The sequence below is a fragment of the Sinohyriopsis cumingii genome, chromosome 6, assembly GCF_028554795.1.
Source record: "Sinohyriopsis cumingii isolate HCF-2022 chromosome 6, ASM2855479v2, whole genome shotgun sequence".
Taxonomy (NCBI): domain Eukaryota; kingdom Metazoa; phylum Mollusca; class Bivalvia; order Unionida; family Unionidae; genus Sinohyriopsis; species Sinohyriopsis cumingii.
The window spans coordinates 153,666,482-153,688,814 of record NC_142966.1 but is presented as its reverse complement, the minus strand read 5'-3'; the positions used below and the strand labels follow the sequence as shown (position 1 = coordinate 153,688,814).

Genomic DNA, 22,333 nt, shown 5'->3' with positions numbered 1-22,333 from the left:
GAAATCAACCAATTGATCAATGAATCAATTAATTAATCAATCAATCTGTTTATATATCATATGCGGGGAGTTAGCAAACGTTTACAAAAAAAAACCAAAGGGAACCCATATAATAATAATTGGAAGATATAAACAAGAAATAGATCGTCAGAAAAAATGGTTACTTTTGCGTATAAAACTTCTACCAAGCATTTACGTTTATAATGTTATAGATAAAATATTAGAACAAGATGGCTAGATTGTAGTTTTAAAAAATCCACATTTTCCACTTAAATTTCATTAATTCATTGTTTATTTAAGTTCAATGATTTTCTGCTTTTATTGCTGCTTACTTGATGCTAAATAAATCTTATTTTAAATAACCCATGTTAGTAACCTTGACTTGCAAGTTAATAAGATAATGTATATTTTTGGAAAAGGTATACAAAAAAAGTATTTTGAACTAATGATCCTTGTCTGAAGACTTATTTCAACGGTAACATTTCTGAAAACTTAAATGACCAAATGGTAATGTAGATAAAAAAAATTGCTTAGGTCCTGTACACATTAATCTTTGAGTTGATTTTTTAAAAAATCAATAAAATGTATAAATTAACACTGAATGAAGGCAGAAAAACAAATCTTGAAAATAAACTTTGTTCAGACATATAAAGCCAATTCATCACTCCAATAGTAACTTTCTTCAGAAAATGATGTAAGGATTTATCGCTTACTTATAAATGCGTATTTAGAAAAATACAATTGTGTTTGAATAAATTAAATACGACTTATTGTCAAAAACAATGTTCTGTAACATGCCTTGATTTTGTTTAGTGTTACTGCTATTGAAGAGAGATTCTCTTATAAACTGGTAAAAAAAAGTACCCATTACAATATTTTATGAACAAAGAATACATCAGAGCATTTCACAAGGTAAAATACAATCACATTTATGCTTTTCCAACATATTCATTTTCCTCTTAGCAATAGTTTCACATGGATTGCAGCTATAAAATTGGAGCAACGTGCAGGGTCAACTCTACTGAATGGAACAATAACATATACAGTTTCAAACGGAGAGCATCATAAGAAGAACTGCCACCAAAGATATTACAGCCATATCTGCATTCATTGAATTCATCTTATTTGCTAACTGATTCGCTTTCCACTGAGCAACAGCATCATTCGGATTACTTCCATTAAATTGGAGTTTCATACAGGGTTGACTATCCGGAACAACCTGCAAGGCAAAATCCCAAATCTGGTTGCAGAACGTCGTTGCATTTTTAAAGACTTCCTTGAATTGTCTGCATGTAGCAGATGTTGGACATTGGATAGTCCCTGCAAATTAAAAAATTTCAGATGGAACACTTACCGAACAAATTGCGAAACAATTTCATGCAAAACACATAGGTGACAGTCTCCAATATGGTATGACTGAAAATTAACAAATTTGTAAACTACGACTATATTTAATCAATAATAACAGCAAGGGTATCAAACAAGTTAAGATGAACAAAGTCGCGTACTCTTCAGCTGAAACAATATTTGCAAGAGCAAAAGAAAAACAAAATAAAGAAGATAATAATCTATGCTAAATCTCTTTCCTTGTAGATTTGTTTTTTCTTTTCTAGTTTTTAATAATTGGCTATGACGTAATTGATGAGTGGAATTTAACCAGCACCTAATCCCCTGATTAAACACTGGATTTTCAAATCACAACATCCTGGCCATCCTAAAGCTTGAGATGTATTTTCGAGGGATCTGCATATAACTGTTTCATTATATCTGGAACTATTTAAATGAAAAATGTATATGAAGCCAAATTGTGTATGGTTGAATATGTACCGCCTTTAATCTAATTTAGAATATTGCGACAAGTACTAATATACTTTTCACCTTTTCTATTAAACTCCATTTATTGTGAAATTGAAAGAATGAAACAAACATTTTGAATAAAAATAATTGCAAAGTATCAGGAAACATGTTTATACCACTGGTCCAGTTAAATCCTTTGCCCCAATTATTTGAGCACGTATATTCCTCTCGACAATCGTTCCACCAATTCAAACACGTGCTGTTGCACATTGGTATGTTCAAGGGACGCTCATTCCGGATTTTCATTGACACCTGAAAAAATAAACAATCCCCACATTAATGTGGTGCAAAACACCCAGACTTTATGTGGTGTTCAAAAGGTTATTTCCTTTCTTAATAAATAAATATATCTCCAGCTTGGTCACAATATGTAAATATTATATGATGGCGTCTGATATGTTGTTTAACAAGCAGTCTTGTTCGGAAGAAGAAAAACTAACAGACAAAACTGCATCTAAATGATCTCATTTTGATGTAAATCTTCATCATGATCATTGTTCTTTTTGTTATTATTGCCGCTGAAATTCCTGCATTATTGTTTGTTCTTTCATTGACAGTGACGAACTTAAATGGTGAAGGTTTAAATTATTCAATAATAATAATAATAATAATAATAAATAATAATAATAATAATATACTAATGCTTCTAATCATCATTATCATCATGGTATTAATGGTCGTTGTCATTATTGTTTTCGCTCTTGATGCTGTCATTTTGTATCTATATGTTTTAAATACTTAACAAATGACTGATGGATAAATTATTTGTTGAAATTTTACAATCTCATATATGTGACTCGAGAACAACTAAAATTGAAATCATAAAAATCATTATACCACTTATAATTTGTGTGTTGAAAATTTTTATAAGGATGCAACATTTCTGGATTAGTAATATTTTTGTGTATTATTATTTTGTGTGAACGTATAAGATACCAAATTTAGATCAGTTATTTCGATTCTATGGTCATAAACTAAGCAACAAAAAGAGGCAAAACCAACAAAGTATCTTTATTTTATATAATTAACAATTAATTTCACTTTCAAAATAAAAACGTAAGAGCAACTTACAGCATTATAAACTGAATACAAAAATAATCCCACAAAAGTTCTATTCAAGTCCAAAAGCATCGAATTGCCAGAATGAATACCATATCTACGAATGCACTGGTCTGCTAACACTCCTGATGTATTATAGTGGCAGTGCCCATAACTCCTTTGAATAATTCACAATAGTCCAGAAAATGTTTTAGTCCAATGAGCACTTTGTAATTCCAATGAATAGTTCAAACAAATGTTCCTCTCGAATATCTAATTACAACATTAAATACATCTGAAGACTGGTGTTACAACAAGAACTTAAGAAACAAGGCCTAATGTTGGTCTAGTACCACGTTCTTATATAAAAGCAAAATGGTGAAAATACATTTTGCTACTTCTAGTCACATGACTTTCGCAAATTTCCGACATTGTAAAAGAACCTGCTTGACATAACCCATTCAATGGAAAATTACTTAACTCCTCTAAGAAACCCACCTGACCGACCTGTCCAATTGGAAACAACTCCAAACTTGTCAACATTTTTACTACTAATAGTTTCTTATTAGTATTAATTTGATCATAGCTATATATAGATCCCACGCAGTCTTGTAACTATTAAGATCTCAAAACAGAACCTATACACGTACACAAAATTTAACTAGAGATAGTCACTAAAAATTACAGTCATGAATAAAATTTGCAAAAACTATAGATATACATAACATCAACCAACTTTTGTAAATTATTAAAATACGAGACATATGTGACACATGTGTTGATATAGATAATACTTCACATAATATGAACCGCTCCGGTGGCCTAGTGGTTAGAGCGTCCGCCTCGGATGCGGGAGGTCGTGGGTTCGATACCCGGCCGAGTCATACCAAAGACTTACAAAAACGGTACTAACAGCTGCCTAGCTTGGCGCTCAGCATTAAGAGGTTAGTGTTAGGACTGGTTGGCCCGGTGTCAGGATAATGTGACTGGGTGGGACATCATGTTACATGTCTGCGGCATGATGCCCCAGTGCTAGACATCACTATAAACTGCCACATTGCAGACATCGTAGCGATATGACTGAAAAACTGTTAAAACTACGTTAAAAATCCAAATCACATCACACACATATCACATAATATGACCTGGAAACAGGGAACCATAAGTAGTCCCCAAAATTATCGATGTATAACAAATGCCAGATCTGTAGCACGTGACCGTTTACATCCAATCAAGTTGTAGAAAACGCAGTCCATTAATACATATTGGAATTATAATACTATGAAGACAATTAAAGTGCGTCACTAAAAAGAATTACTTTTTTTACAATGTAAATAATGACACCAAGCCATACCCTATTGCGTTCAACAGTTTTCAGAGAGGTTCTGGAAATATTTAAAGCGTTTAACATGACAGCGACAAAATAAAATAAAATACGACGAACTGAAGGAATCATTAACGTAACAATCTTACAACACACCAAGAAAGCAAGAGAGAAGTATATGTCCATATTGAAGGGTCTGTATTAGCCATGTTGATACCATCGACAGGCTAACATTATTGCCATATAAACTACAAACAATTGATAAAAAATACATTTTGATATGTTTCTTCACAAAATACGTCTCCGCGAAACATACAAACGGAAAATGATTTAAGAGAAATCATCAAAAGCCTGGAAAGATAAAGATTGATGTGGAAAATAGTTTTACAAAATGAAAGTTACTGAATACTTATGAACGGGCTTAACAGGATCCTTCACAAAAGAATGTAAAAATATTCCACTCCACATGAAGAATTAAAAACATGCATGGTGTGTGTGTGTGTGTGTGTGACAGACAAACAGACAGAGACATAGACATAGACAGAGAGAGAATAAAGTTCTTCCAAGAAGATTAACAGTAAGCTACAAAATGGCACACAAGATAAACGTGATAAGCCAACTACAATCTATGTGATGTCCTAGCAGTGTACTAAATCATACTGAAGAAGAAATAAAAGCTGACTATATTACAAATAATGAAATATATATTGTAAGAGACTACAAGCTAGTCTACCAGACTTTAAAGAAACTAATGTGAAACGAAAATCACACAAATGTTCATGAAATAAAGGCAATATTTTACCTTTTTCTAATTTTATTCAAAACAGGTATACAGGTCGTGTTATTGCATCAATTTCCCTGGTGTTACGTGTTTAGGTTCTAATAAACAGTAACACAGAAAAAGTGAAAACAACAAGCTTTTTAAAATTTAACAAATAAACTATTTCCCTGGAAATATTCTGTAAAAATAAAAAAGGTGAAGAACTTAGGAATAAAGAATCAAATCCAAAAATATTCCAAGAATAATCCAAAAATAATCCACGAATTAAATTGCAAAAGTCCTAGTAATAAATGTTCCAATAATTTCAAGTCGAATCCTGGTGGAAAATCCGGGACTGATGACGATGACATATGCTGTAGTCTGCACTGTTTTATCTTTTACAGTTCCTTGTAGAAACATAAATAATGACACTCGGGTGTTGGAAATCCAAATTAAATTTGTAAGCAATGTCTTCCAAAATTTCTGTGTGAGCACTCCTCAAAATATTTCCAGAGAATAAAGAATTAATCCTTTTGAAATCCAATGGATCTCAAGAAAATTATAACTCAAAATCTGGCTAGAACAAATAACTTGACATCAGTGTAAAGAGCCCAAAACTGAGAAATCTCTCTCTATGCATCTCTATTAAAACTAACAAATGCGCAGTATTGGAAAAACCGGAATTGCGAAATCGAAGGGAGAGTCTCGTGATCGTATTTACACCAAAAGAAACCCTGACGAAAATCAATCATTTTAAAATAAAATAGAACTTGTTTACGAAGGTTGCTACGAATTCTGAAACCAGGTCAGGATTCAGATCAACACCTGGTGTTTAAAATGATTCAGGTCAACCGATTTTCTGGAAAAATATCATCTCCAGTGAATAAATTTACATTATAATAGCATATAATAGAATTTTAAAAAATTTAAACTGACAAACAATTAAATTAAATTAATATGAATTAAATCAGATATATATAACACTGGATAAAACTTTACTATATTGAACTGTGACAACCCTATACTACCTAATTACCTTAGATTTAACCTAGAAAATCCAATTTCAAATTAATACTTTTAATTATGCCAATAATGTACATGTTTTGCCAATTCTAATAAATGGATTACAAATTGAAAAGAAACCAAGTAAAGCACTACACCACCACCTGCAGTTCCGCTTTCTGATAATAACATTCCTGATAATGCAAACAAGTTTAAAGAGTTTAAATTGCACTACACGGAAACTAAATTTTTCAAATATAAACTCATTAAAAAGATAAATATACTTTAAAATTGGACAGTAATGATAGCGAGAAGATCAAGCTCACAATACGGCCTGAACTTTGGGAAAAATTAACAAAACTGAAAAATTATCGTTTATACCTTTGACTTTTGAGTTTCCTACTGGCATTTAAAAACTAATAATTTTACCATAAGTATTGTCTAAAGAATCATGTTTCATTTGAGATACGAATACAGCTGTCTAAATATCAATTCAATGTAAAATGAAATATGGAGTCAAATTAAAAAAACAGCATAGAGTTGAAACAACTTAATTTATGTGCACACATTTCACAATAAGACCAAATTATGAGTGTAAGTACCTCAAGGGGACAAACAAATATAGACGAACATAAAACTGCACCAAAATGATTTGAATTGCCAACACCTGATTTTATGTTAGCTGCTTAGAAACATAAATAAAGCCAAAGAGCAGATAATATTTAATCGTGGAGAACATTTTGAGTTGGCAAAATAATTCAAGGACAAACAAAGATGAACATGCTGGCTGTGCTTATTTCTGCCTGCATGATTGCAACAGACTCACAAACGAGATAACAGCAAGATTGAAAGCACCAATAATTCTATTTGCAGATAACCTGAATGTGTACAAACACCAACTGAACATATTTATCTGAAATGGAACGTACGAAAAAGAAATGTGTAAAACTGAAAAAGATCTGTAAAAGTGAATATAAAGAAAAGGCATCCAATACTGTACTGGATTTTTGTCGCCTAATTGGGATTGCCTCCAACCGAATTATACACCTCATGTTTAACCAGTGGAAACGTTTTCTATACTGTTACTGTTTGAATATATCAAACAGGTCACTTCGAATCACGTGATATGTACATAATCTAGGCATAAGTCATCTTCACTTACACCTTAATGTTTTGTCGACAGAAGTCAGCTGATTGTTATGTATATTTAATTCAATTGTTTGTTTGTTAGATTTAAAATTTGTTATATCATAAAATGTTGTTGTAATGTAACAGTGTATGCTGGACTTGACCTTGTCCAAAATCGAGTTAATTTCTGCTTGACCTGATTGACGTTTTAAATTTCTTTATATTTCATTTTATGTAAACAACTAATAATAGCTTCTATGTGTATTCGCTTAATATCAGGATTATTAGTCAGGTAAACTAGAAAAAGTAAATATGTTGATCTGGGTCAGGGTTTTGCAGTTTCCTAAGTGAATTATATAGGTTATTCAGTTGTAAGTAAACAAGGCTCATATGATTATTCTAGAAGATTATTTTCCGTCAAGTAATTTTTTTTTCATTATATAGAAAATACTAATTGTGACCTGAGGTCAAGTAGAGAAGTATTTATATATTGTAACTGTGAGGATTTTACCATTAGTGCTTTAACATCTAGCACTTTCAAGTTGTATTATCTTGTGACCAGAATGAGGTGAATTTTGTTTTTCTTCAAAACTATTGAATTCAGATAATTATTTTCTCTGGAAATACAAAAGTGCTCTTATTAAATTCTTGGATAAAGACATTCACTGGAATCTATACTGAATTTAAATCTGGAATTATATTACTGTGATTCAACAAAGACGGTTGACACATCAGCACTCCATAACCTATAACATCCACGTCATTGACTACAGTTTTTGATTTCTGCGGGACCTTTACTAAATTTTATTCAGGACTTTAAATTACTACGACTTGAATCTGATCTAATTCTTGGATTATTCTAGGGCATTAAATCGCAATACCTTAAGTTTTTCCTCATTTTCACCTTGTATTCTATAGAAAATAATTATTTGTTGTGTGTGTACTTGGATTTTTAACGTAGCTTTAGCAATTTTTCAGTCAAATCGCTACAATGTCTGCTGTGTGACAGTTTCTAGTGATGTATATCACTTGGGCATCATGCCGCAGACATGTAGCATGATGTCCCACCCAGTCACGTTATCCTGACACCAGGCCCACCCGTCCTAACACTAACCTCTTAATACTGAGCGCCAAGCGAGGCAGCTGTTAGTATCATTTTTGCAAGTATTTGCTATGACTCGACCGGGGATCGAACCCACGACCTCCCGCATCTTAGGCGGACACTCTAACCACTAGGCCACCGGAGCGATCTCAATTATTTGTTAAATGTTACAAAGCGTGTTGTCTTTCACTCTTTTCTGTTACTTGTTTTAAGAGCATAGACTCGTAGCATAATGCAAAACAGAATATTCCTTTGTCATGACTGATTCAAAGTATCATTGAAAAATTACTCAGTCTGCCTTCCAGTTTAAAATGCATATTAATCTGACTTGCAATTCAAACAGAACATTGTGAACATTAGGAGTCAATTGAAAACATGGTTGATACTAAAAAATAAGCAAAGGATACTTCGCCAAGGAATCTAACAGCACGACCTGTTGTTTGATAAGGTGAGAGTATATAACGTTTTAGCATCTTGTTTATATGGGCACAACGTGAAGTCGTTCTTGTTTAAAACGTTGATGAGATACCAAGCTTTTACAAAGTAAGCCACTAGATATCATGAAAATGAACAAAACTAAAGAACAACAGGACAAGACTTTGTGTATATACATCCCAATATCAACTCCTTTAACCTTTAACTTTTTTCAAGTAATAAAAATGGTGGCTTTCCCTGCAATTCAACATCGAATGAAGCAAAAGCAATAATATACTCTATTTATCATGCCTCCGTTTAAATCTGCTTGTAGCATTGCACACAACATGTTTCTGAAGACATCGAGAAGTTAATAGTTTCTCCATGAAACATCGATAATGAAGAAGCCGTAGAGCTAATTATTCCATTTTCTCTACGTCAGTTCACAGTCGAATATTAAAGAAAGCATCGACGACCAGAAAATAGTGTTAACACTGTACAAACAACGGTAACGTATACATTGGTAAAATGTTTTAACTTTTGGGCCTATTAAATAACATACACTTGCTCACAGATATCGACTGAAACAAAAAGGCACATCAAAACAATTTGGCACACACCAGTAAGCTCTTCTCTTTTCTGTGGGCAGCATCGTGCTCTATTGTTATTCCAATTGGCCACCATCAATAATGGATATTGATTTTTACCTAACAAAGTTGTTACAAAGAAACAACCTTGAATCTAAACAATAAATCCTCACCTCTGGAAAAAATCAAGGTTACTTTTCAGTTTTGAAGAAAACCAAAGCCAAATCGTGCAGCATCTCTGAAGGAGAATGCGAGTCTTACGATAGTAACACCTAATCTTCGTATAGTACAATATGTACAGAGTCGAATAACCGGTTATCACTAGAAAGTCTAAGCTGTCCCTTTCCTATATACAAATGAGTGGAAGGACACAAAGTGCTCCGTCAGCTGAGGCGAAGTTCGTCTTGAGTGCAACATCATTAAATCCTGTGCTGCATGTAGATAATGATATATATATATATATATGTCAGGTTGCAAACAAATCATCAGGTACTAAATATTTAACAGAGTGATACCGAAAGAGCAAACAAAATATCAGATCCAAAGAACCAGATAGATGAATAGACGAGAACAGATAAATGAATAGATGAGGACATCATTTCTTTAGATGCACATAAATTGCTAACACATAGATTCTGAACCTTATGTAAAGCCATACATAACTTGCAAACAGTAATTGAAATCGGAAACATGATATATGATTTTCTTCAATATTTACAACAAACTTAAGATAGGATATACATTAAGTCCGATAATCACAGAGCAATTTCTAATCACAGTTCAGACAGTTATAGAGGAATTAGACCACCGTCCAAGAAACTAATACTACCGACTTTCACAAATGTTTATTACTAACAATAATACCCTCTAAGAGATGGAAACGAAAAATGATTTAACAAATAACAAAAAGAAACAGATGAGAACACAAATATAAAAACGAATACTACTAAAAACACAACAAGATCTATTATGAACAATTTCAATTTAAGTGAGAAGATCAAAATGATAAAAGATGTTACATTTGCCGAATTTCTTTACTAACATCAACTTGACGTAATATAGTATTGAATAAACAGAAACAATGATGAAAAGTCTGAAAAAATGTTACCGGATTTTATCTCATTTTTATAATTGTTATTTATAGTTGTAAATTGTACAGAATATCTTCAAATACATATTGCACACGTGACAGGAGTCTGTTAAAAGCATAGTACTACAAAGGATTAATAAATAGATACTTACGTATGTGTTGACAATTATTAATAATAATCTTAATAAGAACACATAATGGCCATTGGCTTAATTTCTCGTTGACTGGTGGAGTTTCGGCGTTTCTAGAAGTACTCAGTAACTTCCCATTGGTTGGACTAGGTCATATGAATAGGCTAGTTGGACGCAAAATTAGTAGTAAGTTCCATCACGTGTGGTCTATTGCGAAATATAGTCGCTATAGACGATGTATATAAACAGAGAACTAAGCAATCAGTTTCGTTCTGATGTTGGAGTAATTCACACTTTTTGTGTTCCTGTTGTAAGTCTGCACGCATGATTTATGTTGTACTTAGATATTATTCAAGAGGGAAAAAATGTTTGAACAGTTCAGTGGAAATAAAAAGTGCTCATTATTTGGACGATAATATTAGTCTGAAATTGTTATAACTTATTCGAAGGAATAAAGTACAACGCCATCTTGACAACGTAATGATTCTTGGAGGACCAGTATATTTAAGATTTTTAAATTTATAAGGAACTTTTCATTTATATACGACTTTTCATAGACTCTTATAAGGATTAGTTTTGATTCACTTCCTAATACCGTTTGCTCTCACAGTTTTCATTTATAACTTTGATAATTAAATTGTTTGTTAAGTTTAACAAAACTTGTTGGGTTTTTTCTTTCTGGTACTTGTATTTTGACCATAGATTCGTAGCACTTAGAGATAAGCAACGAACGTTTTGCTTACTTGTTCTTTACAGTGTAAAAGTAATACGTAAATAACATTTTATTAATTTAAATGAAAAACAAAATATCATCACCTATTCATACAGGATATAAAATAAAAGCTTATAGTAGTATCATAGTTTCTTAGTTATGTATGCAACAATAGAGAAGCATTAGCTAACCTTAATTAATCTACAGGAAACATCTATCTATCAAATATCAATTACAGAGAAAAAGCATGGTTCAGTGAATGAAAATAGAACAAAGACACTTGGTTGCTTTGATAAAAACTGTAGAGTTTTATAACACAGTCTTTAGACAACCAATATAACGTATTTGCTCTATATGCACCAACAAAACCAGAAAAATTGTTAAACGTGAAAATCCAAAACAACCTAAATTAATGGTCAAACAGAAATCATGTACATACAAGTTCATGGAGAATGCATGTGGACGAAGCACAGTAATTCTTTATTTAGCACACTTAATGGCAATGTATAACCCTTAATAAACAGGGCAAGACACCAAAAAGAGCTAAGAAATCAGTGTATTGCATAGGATCCAAGAAGCATTACTCTGTGGAAGCTTAACAGACAGCAATTACAAAGCGGAATCCGAATATCATAATTGTATCGGCTAGTCTCTTCGTTCGATGTGAAGGTAAAAAGAGATGCTATCAATTTGATTATAAACACGGGCAGAATGCATATCAAAAGCATCACCATATCTGACAGACGTTATGACCTTTACAAGCTGAATGATTACAATATCTTCAGCACTTGAACAAGTATTTACGCTACTTGTCTCGTGTAGGCTTTGACAAGGTACTAAGAATAATAAATTTAGAATGGTATGACCATATCAGATTAGGAGGAAAAGACTGGTCCTCAAGATATCCAGTGGTTTGTGCATGGAAAAAGTTTAGAACACAACTTGACTTTCACATGCTAACAGATCATTGTCCACTGTATCAGTTATCTCTTCCACAGAACTTTTGATTTAACATTTCACTCGCAATTGCCTCTGAATAGTATACGGTGGATGTCACAAATGTAAACTGGAAAACATTTGTTTTGCAGTATGATGCAATGTCTTTGAAATTAAATAACCAATCGCTAAATAATAAATACAAAAACTGTATTGTAAAGTTTAAGACTACCTCACTGTCGACAGAACAGATTTCTTGCTGTCTCTCAGACTTTAGTTATACCACGGGTTTCCAGCTGATACAATAGTTTATAGAAACAATCATTCAATGACAATATGCGTTATTACAATGACAATCACCACATCAAATTGTCAATCATTATATCATTTGTTTTAAAACTGCATTTTCGTCTTTAGTGTTCCGGAATAAAGGATTGACTTTTACCCACAAAACGTTTTTACTGCATACGTCCTTTGTTTCCAGATGAATGTATAAATAATCAGTATCAATCATTGACAGTTTCATTTATCTTTTTGTCTTTCAAAGCTATTCACATATTATTATGAGTAAAGGTCTTTCATCAAATATTTACACCCCATATTTGTAAACTGTTTCAATTTTTGTAAATATTTAATGTCTTAATTGTTTAGTCAGCTGTTCTATCAAATGATCCATACAAATATAGCTATCTATAAACTAATTGTAATTTCACTGTTATATCTTTTCATATTTTGTATCCTGATTAGTATAGATTTGAAATATTTCCGAGAAATATTAACACAAAATGAAAACACAAATCGTCTGCAAGTACAATAGAATCCACAGTATTTATATAGTCTTGACTAAAGCGAAAATATCTTAAAATATTTATTTCACCAAATCTGCAACTACATTATGGCATTGCTAATTTCATCACAGAGTCTATTGTAAGCTATTTACTTAGTGAAATGATTCCATGCAGCAGCCCGAAAACATTCGTATAATTCATACCACTTATTAATGCAAAAAGTATTTTTCAAAACAAAAAGGTATTATATCCATTGAAATTTCTAGTAGAGAACACTATGTACATTGGTCTAGTGATTTTCAGTTTGATTTCTAACGTTCTCGTCTACAAAACATATGTGTTACGTGAGAAACTTGTACTATACAAAATCTTTTTTTATACAAAATTACTGATCTAACAATTTTATAGTCTCCCTGTACGAAAGTGCAATGCACTAAAACATAATGTGATTGTGTGGTATTTTAATTTTGATTTTAATGCTTTTTTATCCCATACAAGATTTTAAGTTGCAAACAAATCATTCGGTCATCATCAGTCATTTCCTGACTACTTTTCTTTTATTGTCGTTGTTACTAGCACTTACTTTTTGAATCCATGGACCAGTATTTGGAGAACATTCAAAGAAACACAAGTCTAGAAGAAATCTCGTCTTGCATTTATCAGACATCGTGTGATTTGGACAATGGTTCCAGGTGAAATTCAGCCAGTTGCTTTTATTGTGAAATGTTACTGTGGAATTGGAGTTGCAACAGGCTCTGCTTCTCCATGGTGCACACTGATATATATAGATATATGAGAATATAGTATAATATAATATAATATAATATAAATATAATATATATATATATATATATATATATATATATATATATATATATATATATATATATATATATATATATATATGAAATAAACTTTAGATACTGTTTATTGTCCTTTGTTATTTTCTCAACTGACAAATATGTTACTCAGAATTGTAAGCATTAAAACGAAATGAAATGCATTTTTTCAATTAAAGTCCTTATATTTTTTTATTGCGTTTAAAGCGTACATATGTTTATTTTTTATGATTATCTATTAAGTTGTATTGAAAATTAATTGCGTTTTATAATTTATGTTTTGATGTCATCGTGTATGTAGTATTCGGTTCCATAAATATAAAATCGATAACTGTTCTCCGTTTATAGAGGTAATTTTTGTTTTTATTGCGTGCACACCCTTTATTGCGTAAATGTGTGATTATACAGTCAAATACAAAATTAATATTGATTACAAATATTTTGCACATGTTCCAACTCCTTCCCAATAATTGCTTCCGATCCAGTCCATTCTGGTGATTCTATCCACCGCTGTTTCTAGCTTTTTATTTTTTGCATTAATTATTAAATAAATTTGAGAAATGTCCTGGTGTATCTTTGTGTGTATCATTCTTTGATCACGCTGATGAGCTAGCCACATAAATGGGCGGAGCTCAGTAATATACACAAATAACAGATGCATGTATCTAATATTTGAAACATCAAAAACTGATATATAAAAAGGTTGGTGTAATTATCCAAGGGCTAGTCACATAATGGGCGGAGCGTGCAGCATGGCTAGTCACATAAATGGGCGGAGCTCAATAATATACACAAATAACAGATACATGTATCTAATATTTGAAACATCAAAAACTGATATCTGTAAAGGTCGATGTAATTATCCAAGGGCTAGTCACATAATGGGCGGAGCGTGCAGCGTGGCTAGTCACATAAATGGGCGGAGCTCAATAATATACACAAATAACAGATACATGTATCTAATATTTGAAACATCAAAAACTGATATCTAAAAAGGTCGATGTAATTATCCAAGGAAAATCAACGAACCATTGAATTATTTCGATGTCGATTAATAATTAATTTTTAAATGCAGCAGAATAACATAACATACTGTCGCTGTTGTCGAAAATATATTTCTATAAATAATATTTGAAAGAAAATTAGTGAAGCGTGGAAGAATAGTACTAAAAAGGAAGCAATAGCCAATCATGAACATTTCGAGAACATTTAAATAATTAGGTATACTAATGCTTTCTTGCATTTTTTTTACAACTTCTTACGTCTCATCTTAACGTTTCTAAATTAAAATTCACAAGTTTTATTTTCGAGAAACAATGTTGACCGCCACGTTCAGTTTCGAAAAACAGTGTCTGGCAAGATATAAACAACCTTCCATCCGTCAATCCCATTTTTGAACTTGAATGGCTTCAGCGCATACATATCCAGGTAAACACATTTTAATGTGTGTGTGTGTGTGTGTGTGTGTGTGTGTGTGTGTGTGTGTGTGTAGCTTTAGCAATGTTAATTGTTACATAACTACGATGTACGCAGCGTGGCAGTTTATACTGATGTCTAGCACTTGGGTATCATGCCGCAGACATGTAGCATCATGTCCCACCCATTCACATTATCCTGACACCAGGCCGACCAGTCCTAATTATGACGTCTCATAATGCCGGTCCTCTAGCAAGGCAGCTATTAGTACCAAGTACTCGAGAGCAAAGGAATGTTTATCAGTAAAACGTATCTTGAACCAAAGAAATATATGTATGTGATATTAAATAAAAGTAGATTCTACCCTATACGGTAAGTTTCCTTTAGAGAAAACGTGTTAATCAAATCATATAGATATAACTACAAAAAATCGTTAAAGATATATTAAAAATCACACACACACACACACACAACAACAACAACAACAACAACAACAACAAACACACACACACAAACACACACACATATACACACACAAATCATGTCACTTTGCCAAAAGAACACAGTTGAGTCGGTCTCGTTTCATCTTTAAATTGGTCACTGCGTCATCATTATCATTATTGTTATTATCATTGTATATGGAAAGCAGGGTTCGTGAAACAATTGGTTCTTATATCTCCAAAGATATAGTTCCGGATCGGTGGGTTGTTTTGTGCCATATCCGAGCATTAAAGTTATGTAGTCGGACACTTCTTATTCAGTTAAAGCAAATGTAAATGAAACTAAATACCGATTTATCGTCGCCATTCTACACTTACAGGTATATACCGTCTAAATGAATCACGGTTTGGTTTTGATTTGGAGTTTTACGGTATAGTAATGCAAGTAGATTATTTAGTGTCAAATCAATCAGAATAAAGTGCTTAGTCGATGTGCGCACTTCGGTAAACGACCCGGGCTGTTACAAAGTATTAGATTCGAACCCTGGCCTATTCGATCACGAGTCTGGCACGCTAACCACTGCGCGATGACGGCTTCTGTCTCCACATGACGCTTTTTGCGACATGAGGAAGAATGCATATAGCAAGAGTGCCAGTCTCGTGACCGAAAAGATGCGCAAGATCAGTCCTCTAAAGGTGTTTACAGTGGGTACTATACATGCCCGAAATAGATAAGGCACGTAACCAAGTGCATGTGTCTTAACTAGCCAATGTTCCGATGTGATAACCCTATCTACACCTTCGCGGATCGAACGGATATTTTTAGTGCATTGTCCTATCGACATATATTGGACTTCATGAGTTGCCTCCCTCAGTATATAAGAATTGTTCATTGAATATCAAAATTAGATTATTCAAATCGTATTGCTGCACTATGTACTGTGCTCCTCTGTGGACAAATTCTACTGAATGTATCAAAAGAAACTAGTTATTGGTTATAATAAAAGTCTTCGTTTTCTATTAGGTCTTCCTAGGTGGAACAGTGCCTCCAACATGTTTGTAAATTATAATGTATTCAGTCTTGATGAAGTAATGAGAAAGTATGTTTTCTCAATGATGACAAGAATATCTAATAGTATGAACTGTATATTGAAATCTCTTTGGAACTATGATATTCATTTAAATTCTCACATAATTATCAGATGGAACAAATTACTCTTTAAATGTGACATTTAATTTCATTCTTAACAATGCATGGCACAATTAATTGTTGTAGATGTATCTGTATACTTGTATGTATGATATATCTGTTCTTTTATGTTTACAATGTTTTTACTTTATATTTTAATTTAGATGTATGGACTTTGTAGTCTGCAATAAAGAATTCTTATCTTATCTTGTAATGACAACTAACCGATAACGTGTAACAGCGGTGCATTGTACATCGGCCGAAAAGAGTGGAGACAATTGACTTAAAAAGGATACTTTGTAAGTTTAACATCGAAAGTATGGCTTAATACCAGATGGAAGCTTTTACGAAAATTTTGGAATGAAATGTATTTATACAAACACGGACCGGCATTAGAAAACTGCTTATTTATCAGTCCAATCAAACTGTGCGTTCCCATTGCTTCGATCATGTAGGAACAGTGTTCAAATTTAAATAACTTAATTTGGATGAAATTCACAGACACAAAGCACGGAAATATCTGCTCGATACACCAACGTGTAGATAGGGTTATCATATCGGAACCTGGCTATCGAAGATGGGGTGGATGCGACCTTTTGTCAATAAAGTGTATCTTGAACAATGGAAATGTGTGTGTGTGTGTGTCTGTGTGTGTGTGTGTGTGTGTGTGTGTGTGAGATTAGGATTTTTAACGTAACTTGTAACAATTTTTTTCAGTCATATCGCTACCATGTCTGCAGTGTGGCAGTTTATAGTGATGTCTAGCACTGGGACTTCATGCCGCAGACATTTAACATGATGTCCCACACAGTCACATTATCCTGGCAACAGGCCGACCAGTCCTAACACTAACCTCTTAATGCTGAGCGCCTAGCGAGGCAGCTGTTAGTACTATTTTTGTGTGGGTTCGAACCCACGACCTACCGCATCCATTGCGGATGTTCTAACCACAAGGCCACGGGAGCGGTCACAATGTAAATATTGTTATAGGATTAAATAAAATTGGAAAGAAAAGAAAAACACCCAACGGTCCTTTTCAGGACCACCCACATCTCTCGGAAAGAGATAGCATTCATTTTGCCACAATCAATTAATACACAAAATCTTTTGTTTTTGCCCCATGATGGACGTGTGTGAGAGCGTGAGTGTAAGTCCTATTTTAATGAACTTAAAATCAAGAGACACTTACGTTTTCTCTCTGGTCTATTCTGGTACAAATTTCACAATCCAATTTACAAAACAATACTTTAAAAAGTTGATAGACGCCTGTGTCTTTTTTCAATCTCTCTGTTTTTAGAATTTCTTTACTTTCACAGGTTTTTGCTCCTCTTCTTCGTCACTTTCTCCTTCTCTTCTTTTCTTCTCCTTTTTCTCTTTCTAGACGTGTCTGGGTTCTTCCTTTTGGGAGGAAACCTTTTATTCTTGTTCCGAACCCCTCTCTTCGTCTTGTTCCTGTTGTTTTTAGGGCATTGTGAAGACCAATGTCCGTTCTCTTGACGATGATAACAGGTATCATGACTTTTGCCACTTCTCACATCTGTCTTGCTTTTTTGACGGTCTGGACACTCTGTAGCCCAATGCCCATTCTTCTTACAGATATAACAAGTATATTGACTTCTATCTCGAAAGGAGGGGCAGAAGTCCATCGGCTTGTCTGAAGAAAACTTTCTCATGGCACCTCGCAAAGCTCTGATCAGAGGTTCGATCTGTGTTGGCACTTCTATCGTTCTGGTCGGTTTAAGGGTGAAATTATTACTAGGAGGGAAGACATTGACCCTTTATATAGGGAAGATCCTGGTTTGACATGGATATAGGGACCGATGGCATTTAAAATGCAGTAGCATGACTTTTCGATCATATCATTTCGTGGAAAAAGCAGAAGAAAGTAAGACGCAGAAACCTGATTTATCGCCTCGTACAGTAGCTGAAATCTTGGCTCAGATTCATTCCAGTGACTCTGAAGATGAGATGAGTGAGCCGAAATCCAGACCCAGAGAGTCTACAGTCGAACAAAGTTCACCAGCAAACCCTGAAAAGTACTATCACATTGGAGAGACGGAAAAACGCTCCTCTAGAAAATTTAGAACTACGGCTTACACGTACACGGTGAAGTTTAAAGATTTCAAGTCAAAAGCACCGTTGGAGAAAGCAGAGGGGTTCATCAACGAAGTGTGGGATTCATTTTTAAGCACACTGAAACGACAATGTGAAGCCAAAGAAGACGATCGCTTGAGACCCTGTCTGAACGAAGGACCAGAACGGATGCATTGCCCAGCTTGTATGCGCACTTTTGACAGTCCAACCTGTTACCAACAACATCTAAAGACGCAAGGTTCACAAAAAAGTGCTTGGCAACTGCTCAGAGTGTTCCCTACTTGTTGACAAGGCATACGTCCCAATAGTGCCAAGTTACACGTATGCTCAGGAAAGAAACGATGTCACATTTGTCAAAATCTTCGTGGTCTTGGAACACGAATGCTACGCACGAAAATGCGATTCTAAACATCAAGAGGAACATTATGACAAGAAGATAGGCAATTTCATCTTGATTGATTTCGAATGCTTGAAAGAGACTGGCATTCACATTCCTAATTTCTGTGTGGCTAACTGCATCCAAGAACCTATCTTTAGTCATTGCCCTCAATTCAGCAAGATTCATGGAGGATGTGGAGACATCTTTCGGGAACCGAACACGTTAGCCGAATTTCGCCCAATGGGTCTTAGACCTCATCAACGAGACGTGGAGCCAAGAGGACATCGAACGTTACGATGATTGTCATCGCCATGCCACAGTGATGGCTCACAATTTCTCTGGATACGATTGGCAAGTTCTTCTCAGATAATATACGGAACAATGTACCGAACGTCAGAAAGTGACTTTAAACGGAACCAAAATCATTTCCATGCAAGTGGGACAAGTGAAATTTAAAGATTCAATTAGTTCATTGGCACTGCCTTTGAGTCGAATGCCTAAAACGTTTGGAATGACAAAAATGGCTAAAGGTTATTTCCCGCACTTTTTCAATACCGAAGCCAATCAACACTTCTTTCTATCCCATTTGCCTGAGACTCACTACTACGACCCAACAATATGCGTACCGAACAACGAGAAGCTTTCTAGGCTTGGTACCAGGCTTACGCCTCGAACCCATTCGACTTTCAGGAAGAAATGTTAAAGTATTGTCGATCCGATGTGGGCATTTTACGACGTTGCTGTGGAAATTTCGAGAACTGTTCATGGAACATGGAGGGATCGATCCTTTGAAAGAAGCCTGCACCATTGCCAAAGCGTGTTCCTTAGTGTACCGCCAACGATTCATGCCCGAAAACACCCTGACTGTCATAAGCCCTCAAACTAAGAACTTTGTCAAATGTCAATACCCGGTCAAAGCCATACGCTGGCTACTTTACTTGTGCGACAAGGAAGACAAATAGATCCAACATGCTCGCAATTGGGGAGGCGAAAAGACCATCGGAACGTATTTGGTGGATGGCTGAGACTTAGAAAACCCGAAGATAGTGTATAAGTTTAACGGATGCTCATTTCACGAATGTCCCATCTGCTATCCTCAACGTGACACCAAAAATCAGTTTTTACAACGGACCATGGAAGACTTGTACTAGACCACTTGTCACCGGCGCTTGAAATTAGAAGGATAACAAGTAGTGGAAATGTGGGAACACGAGTACGATCACCATTTGAAAACCGATCCCGAGTTTAAATGCATCGTGGAAAGTTACAAGCTGGTGGACCCTCTGAACCCTCTGGACAGTTTGTACTGAGAACGGACGATTGCCACCTGTTTGCTGTAGCACGCTGACGAAGAGAAAGAAGAAGAAATCAAATACTTGGACGTGTGTTCGCTGTATCCTTAGGTGTGCATATATTGTCGATTTTTCCGCAGGGCATCCGCAATTGCTGACGGAACACATCGACCTGAACAACATTCGACAGTGCGAAGGCTTGATCAAGTGCAAAGTCCCACGGACTTGTACCATCCCGTTTTACCTCACCATTGCCAAGGAAAACTGATGTTTCCCTTGTGCCGAGACGTGTATTCAAGATCAGCCTTGTCAGCACATCCAGGAATGACGCGCATTGACGGGAATGTGGGTCAGCATGGAATTGTTTAAAGCTCTCGACCTGGGATACCAATTGTTAGAAGCGTACGAAATTTACTACTTTCCCAAGACAGAACAATACCACAAGGGCGACGAGACTCAGAAAGGCTTTTTCTCAGACTACAAGGGTACCTTTTTGAAACATAAACAAGAAGCCAGTGGCTATCCTTCCTGGTGCCACACTCCCGAAGACCAAAATAAATTCTAAGAAAAATACTGGAAGCAGGAAGGCATTACTTTAGACCACGTGGAGAAAAACGAATGAAGGCGATCGTTTGCCAGAATGATGTTGAATTGTTTGTGGGGCAAAATAGCACAACGAACGTGTTTACCCAAGACGGGCAGATTTTAGAATTAATAGATCGTTTGTATTTGGACATGTGGTTACAAGAATATTATTTGCTGAACGGAGTGGGTGTCAGCTTGAGACTAAATCGAAGCAGTAATGCTTTCCATTTGTTGGCTGATGCTGCCGATTACGAACCATTATCCAAGAAGCCAGACTCTACGTGCGACGCGTGGAAGGTTTACCTAAAGTGGGAAACGACATCAGTCACACTTTGAGGAGAACAACCACCAAGTATCCGATACGACGCGTGGAAGAGGAAACCTTCACCATTCCCAAAGGACAGCGATCCATGATCAAAGATCATCTGTTCCAAGGACAGTTACATAAACGTATAATCATTGGTATTCAGCCTTCAACGGAGCCCACAATAAAAAATCCTTTCAACTTTCAGCACTTCGACGTGTCCAAAGTCAGTCGAGATGGCAAGTCCTGTACCAGATCCTTCAAACCTGACTTTGCCAAGATGAATTGCTTGATATCGTACTTGTCCCCGTAGGAAGCAACGGGACAGCTTGGGACCAACAGTATTCACGGCATTACGTACGAAGAATATGATGGAGGTTACACTTTGTAGGCTTATGATTTCACTCCAGACAAAGGCATCGACGAGGGACATTTCCACCTTATGAAATCAGATTCGTATACATTTCAGTTTGCTAAACCTCTACCTGAGACGGTGAACGTCCTCCTGTATGCCGAATTCGATAATACCATAGAAATCAACAGTTCAAAAGAAGTCATTCTAGGCTATTAGAAGTTATGGAAGACTGTAATCCCTCTTTGGATGGTCGGAGAGTCTATGGAAATGGAATGAGAGGATACCGTGGAAGTAGAGCCCAAAGAAAAAGATGAAGAGGACGTAGTGATGAAGTCCAGATTGCCAGAACAAGAATAACATTTAGTCTCCTGTTTTTCCAAACACCTGACAGAAAAATAATACTGAACTGATCAAGAAAGGTTGCTATGGATGTCAAAATTATCATCCCACTCAAATTCAACACGATAAATGTATGTTGCTGAGTCAAGAAGAAAAACTAGATGAGGATCTGGACGAATCTTGGAGTCTCATCTCTGAAAAAGGAGTGTTGCATCAGTGGTATAAAGACTTG

The 22,333-nt window shown here is 34.9% G+C and overlaps 1 protein-coding gene across 1 annotated transcript; it reads right to left on the bottom strand.

Moving 5' to 3' along the window:
* Positions 1-751: 751 nt before the first annotated feature.
* Positions 752-13,640, bottom strand: LOC149798296 (folate receptor alpha-like). The gene is made up of 3 exons (XM_089960572.1): positions 13,453-13,640; positions 1,974-2,109; positions 752-1,320 (listed from the first exon to the last, which is right to left on the bottom strand). Exons 1-3 carry the CDS (start codon positions 13,534-13,536, stop codon positions 1,049-1,051), a joined length of 492 nt encoding a protein of 163 aa, XP_089816698.1. The 5' UTR covers positions 13,537-13,640; the 3' UTR covers positions 752-1,048.
* Positions 13,641-22,333: the final 8,693 nt, after the last annotated feature.

Coding starts and splice junctions, on each gene's coding strand:
- LOC149798296 (XM_089960572.1), bottom strand. CDS start 13,536: ATGTCTGATAAATGCAAGACGAGATTTCTTCTAGACTTGTGTTTCTTT. Junction 2,110..13,452: donor CTGGTCCATGGATTCAAAAA/GTAAGTGCTAGT, acceptor TTATTTTTTCAG/GTGTCAATGAAAATCCGGAA. Junction 1,321..1,973: donor AGGATTTAACTGGACCAGTG/GTATAAACATGT, acceptor TTTAATTTGCAG/GGACTATCCAATGTCCAACA.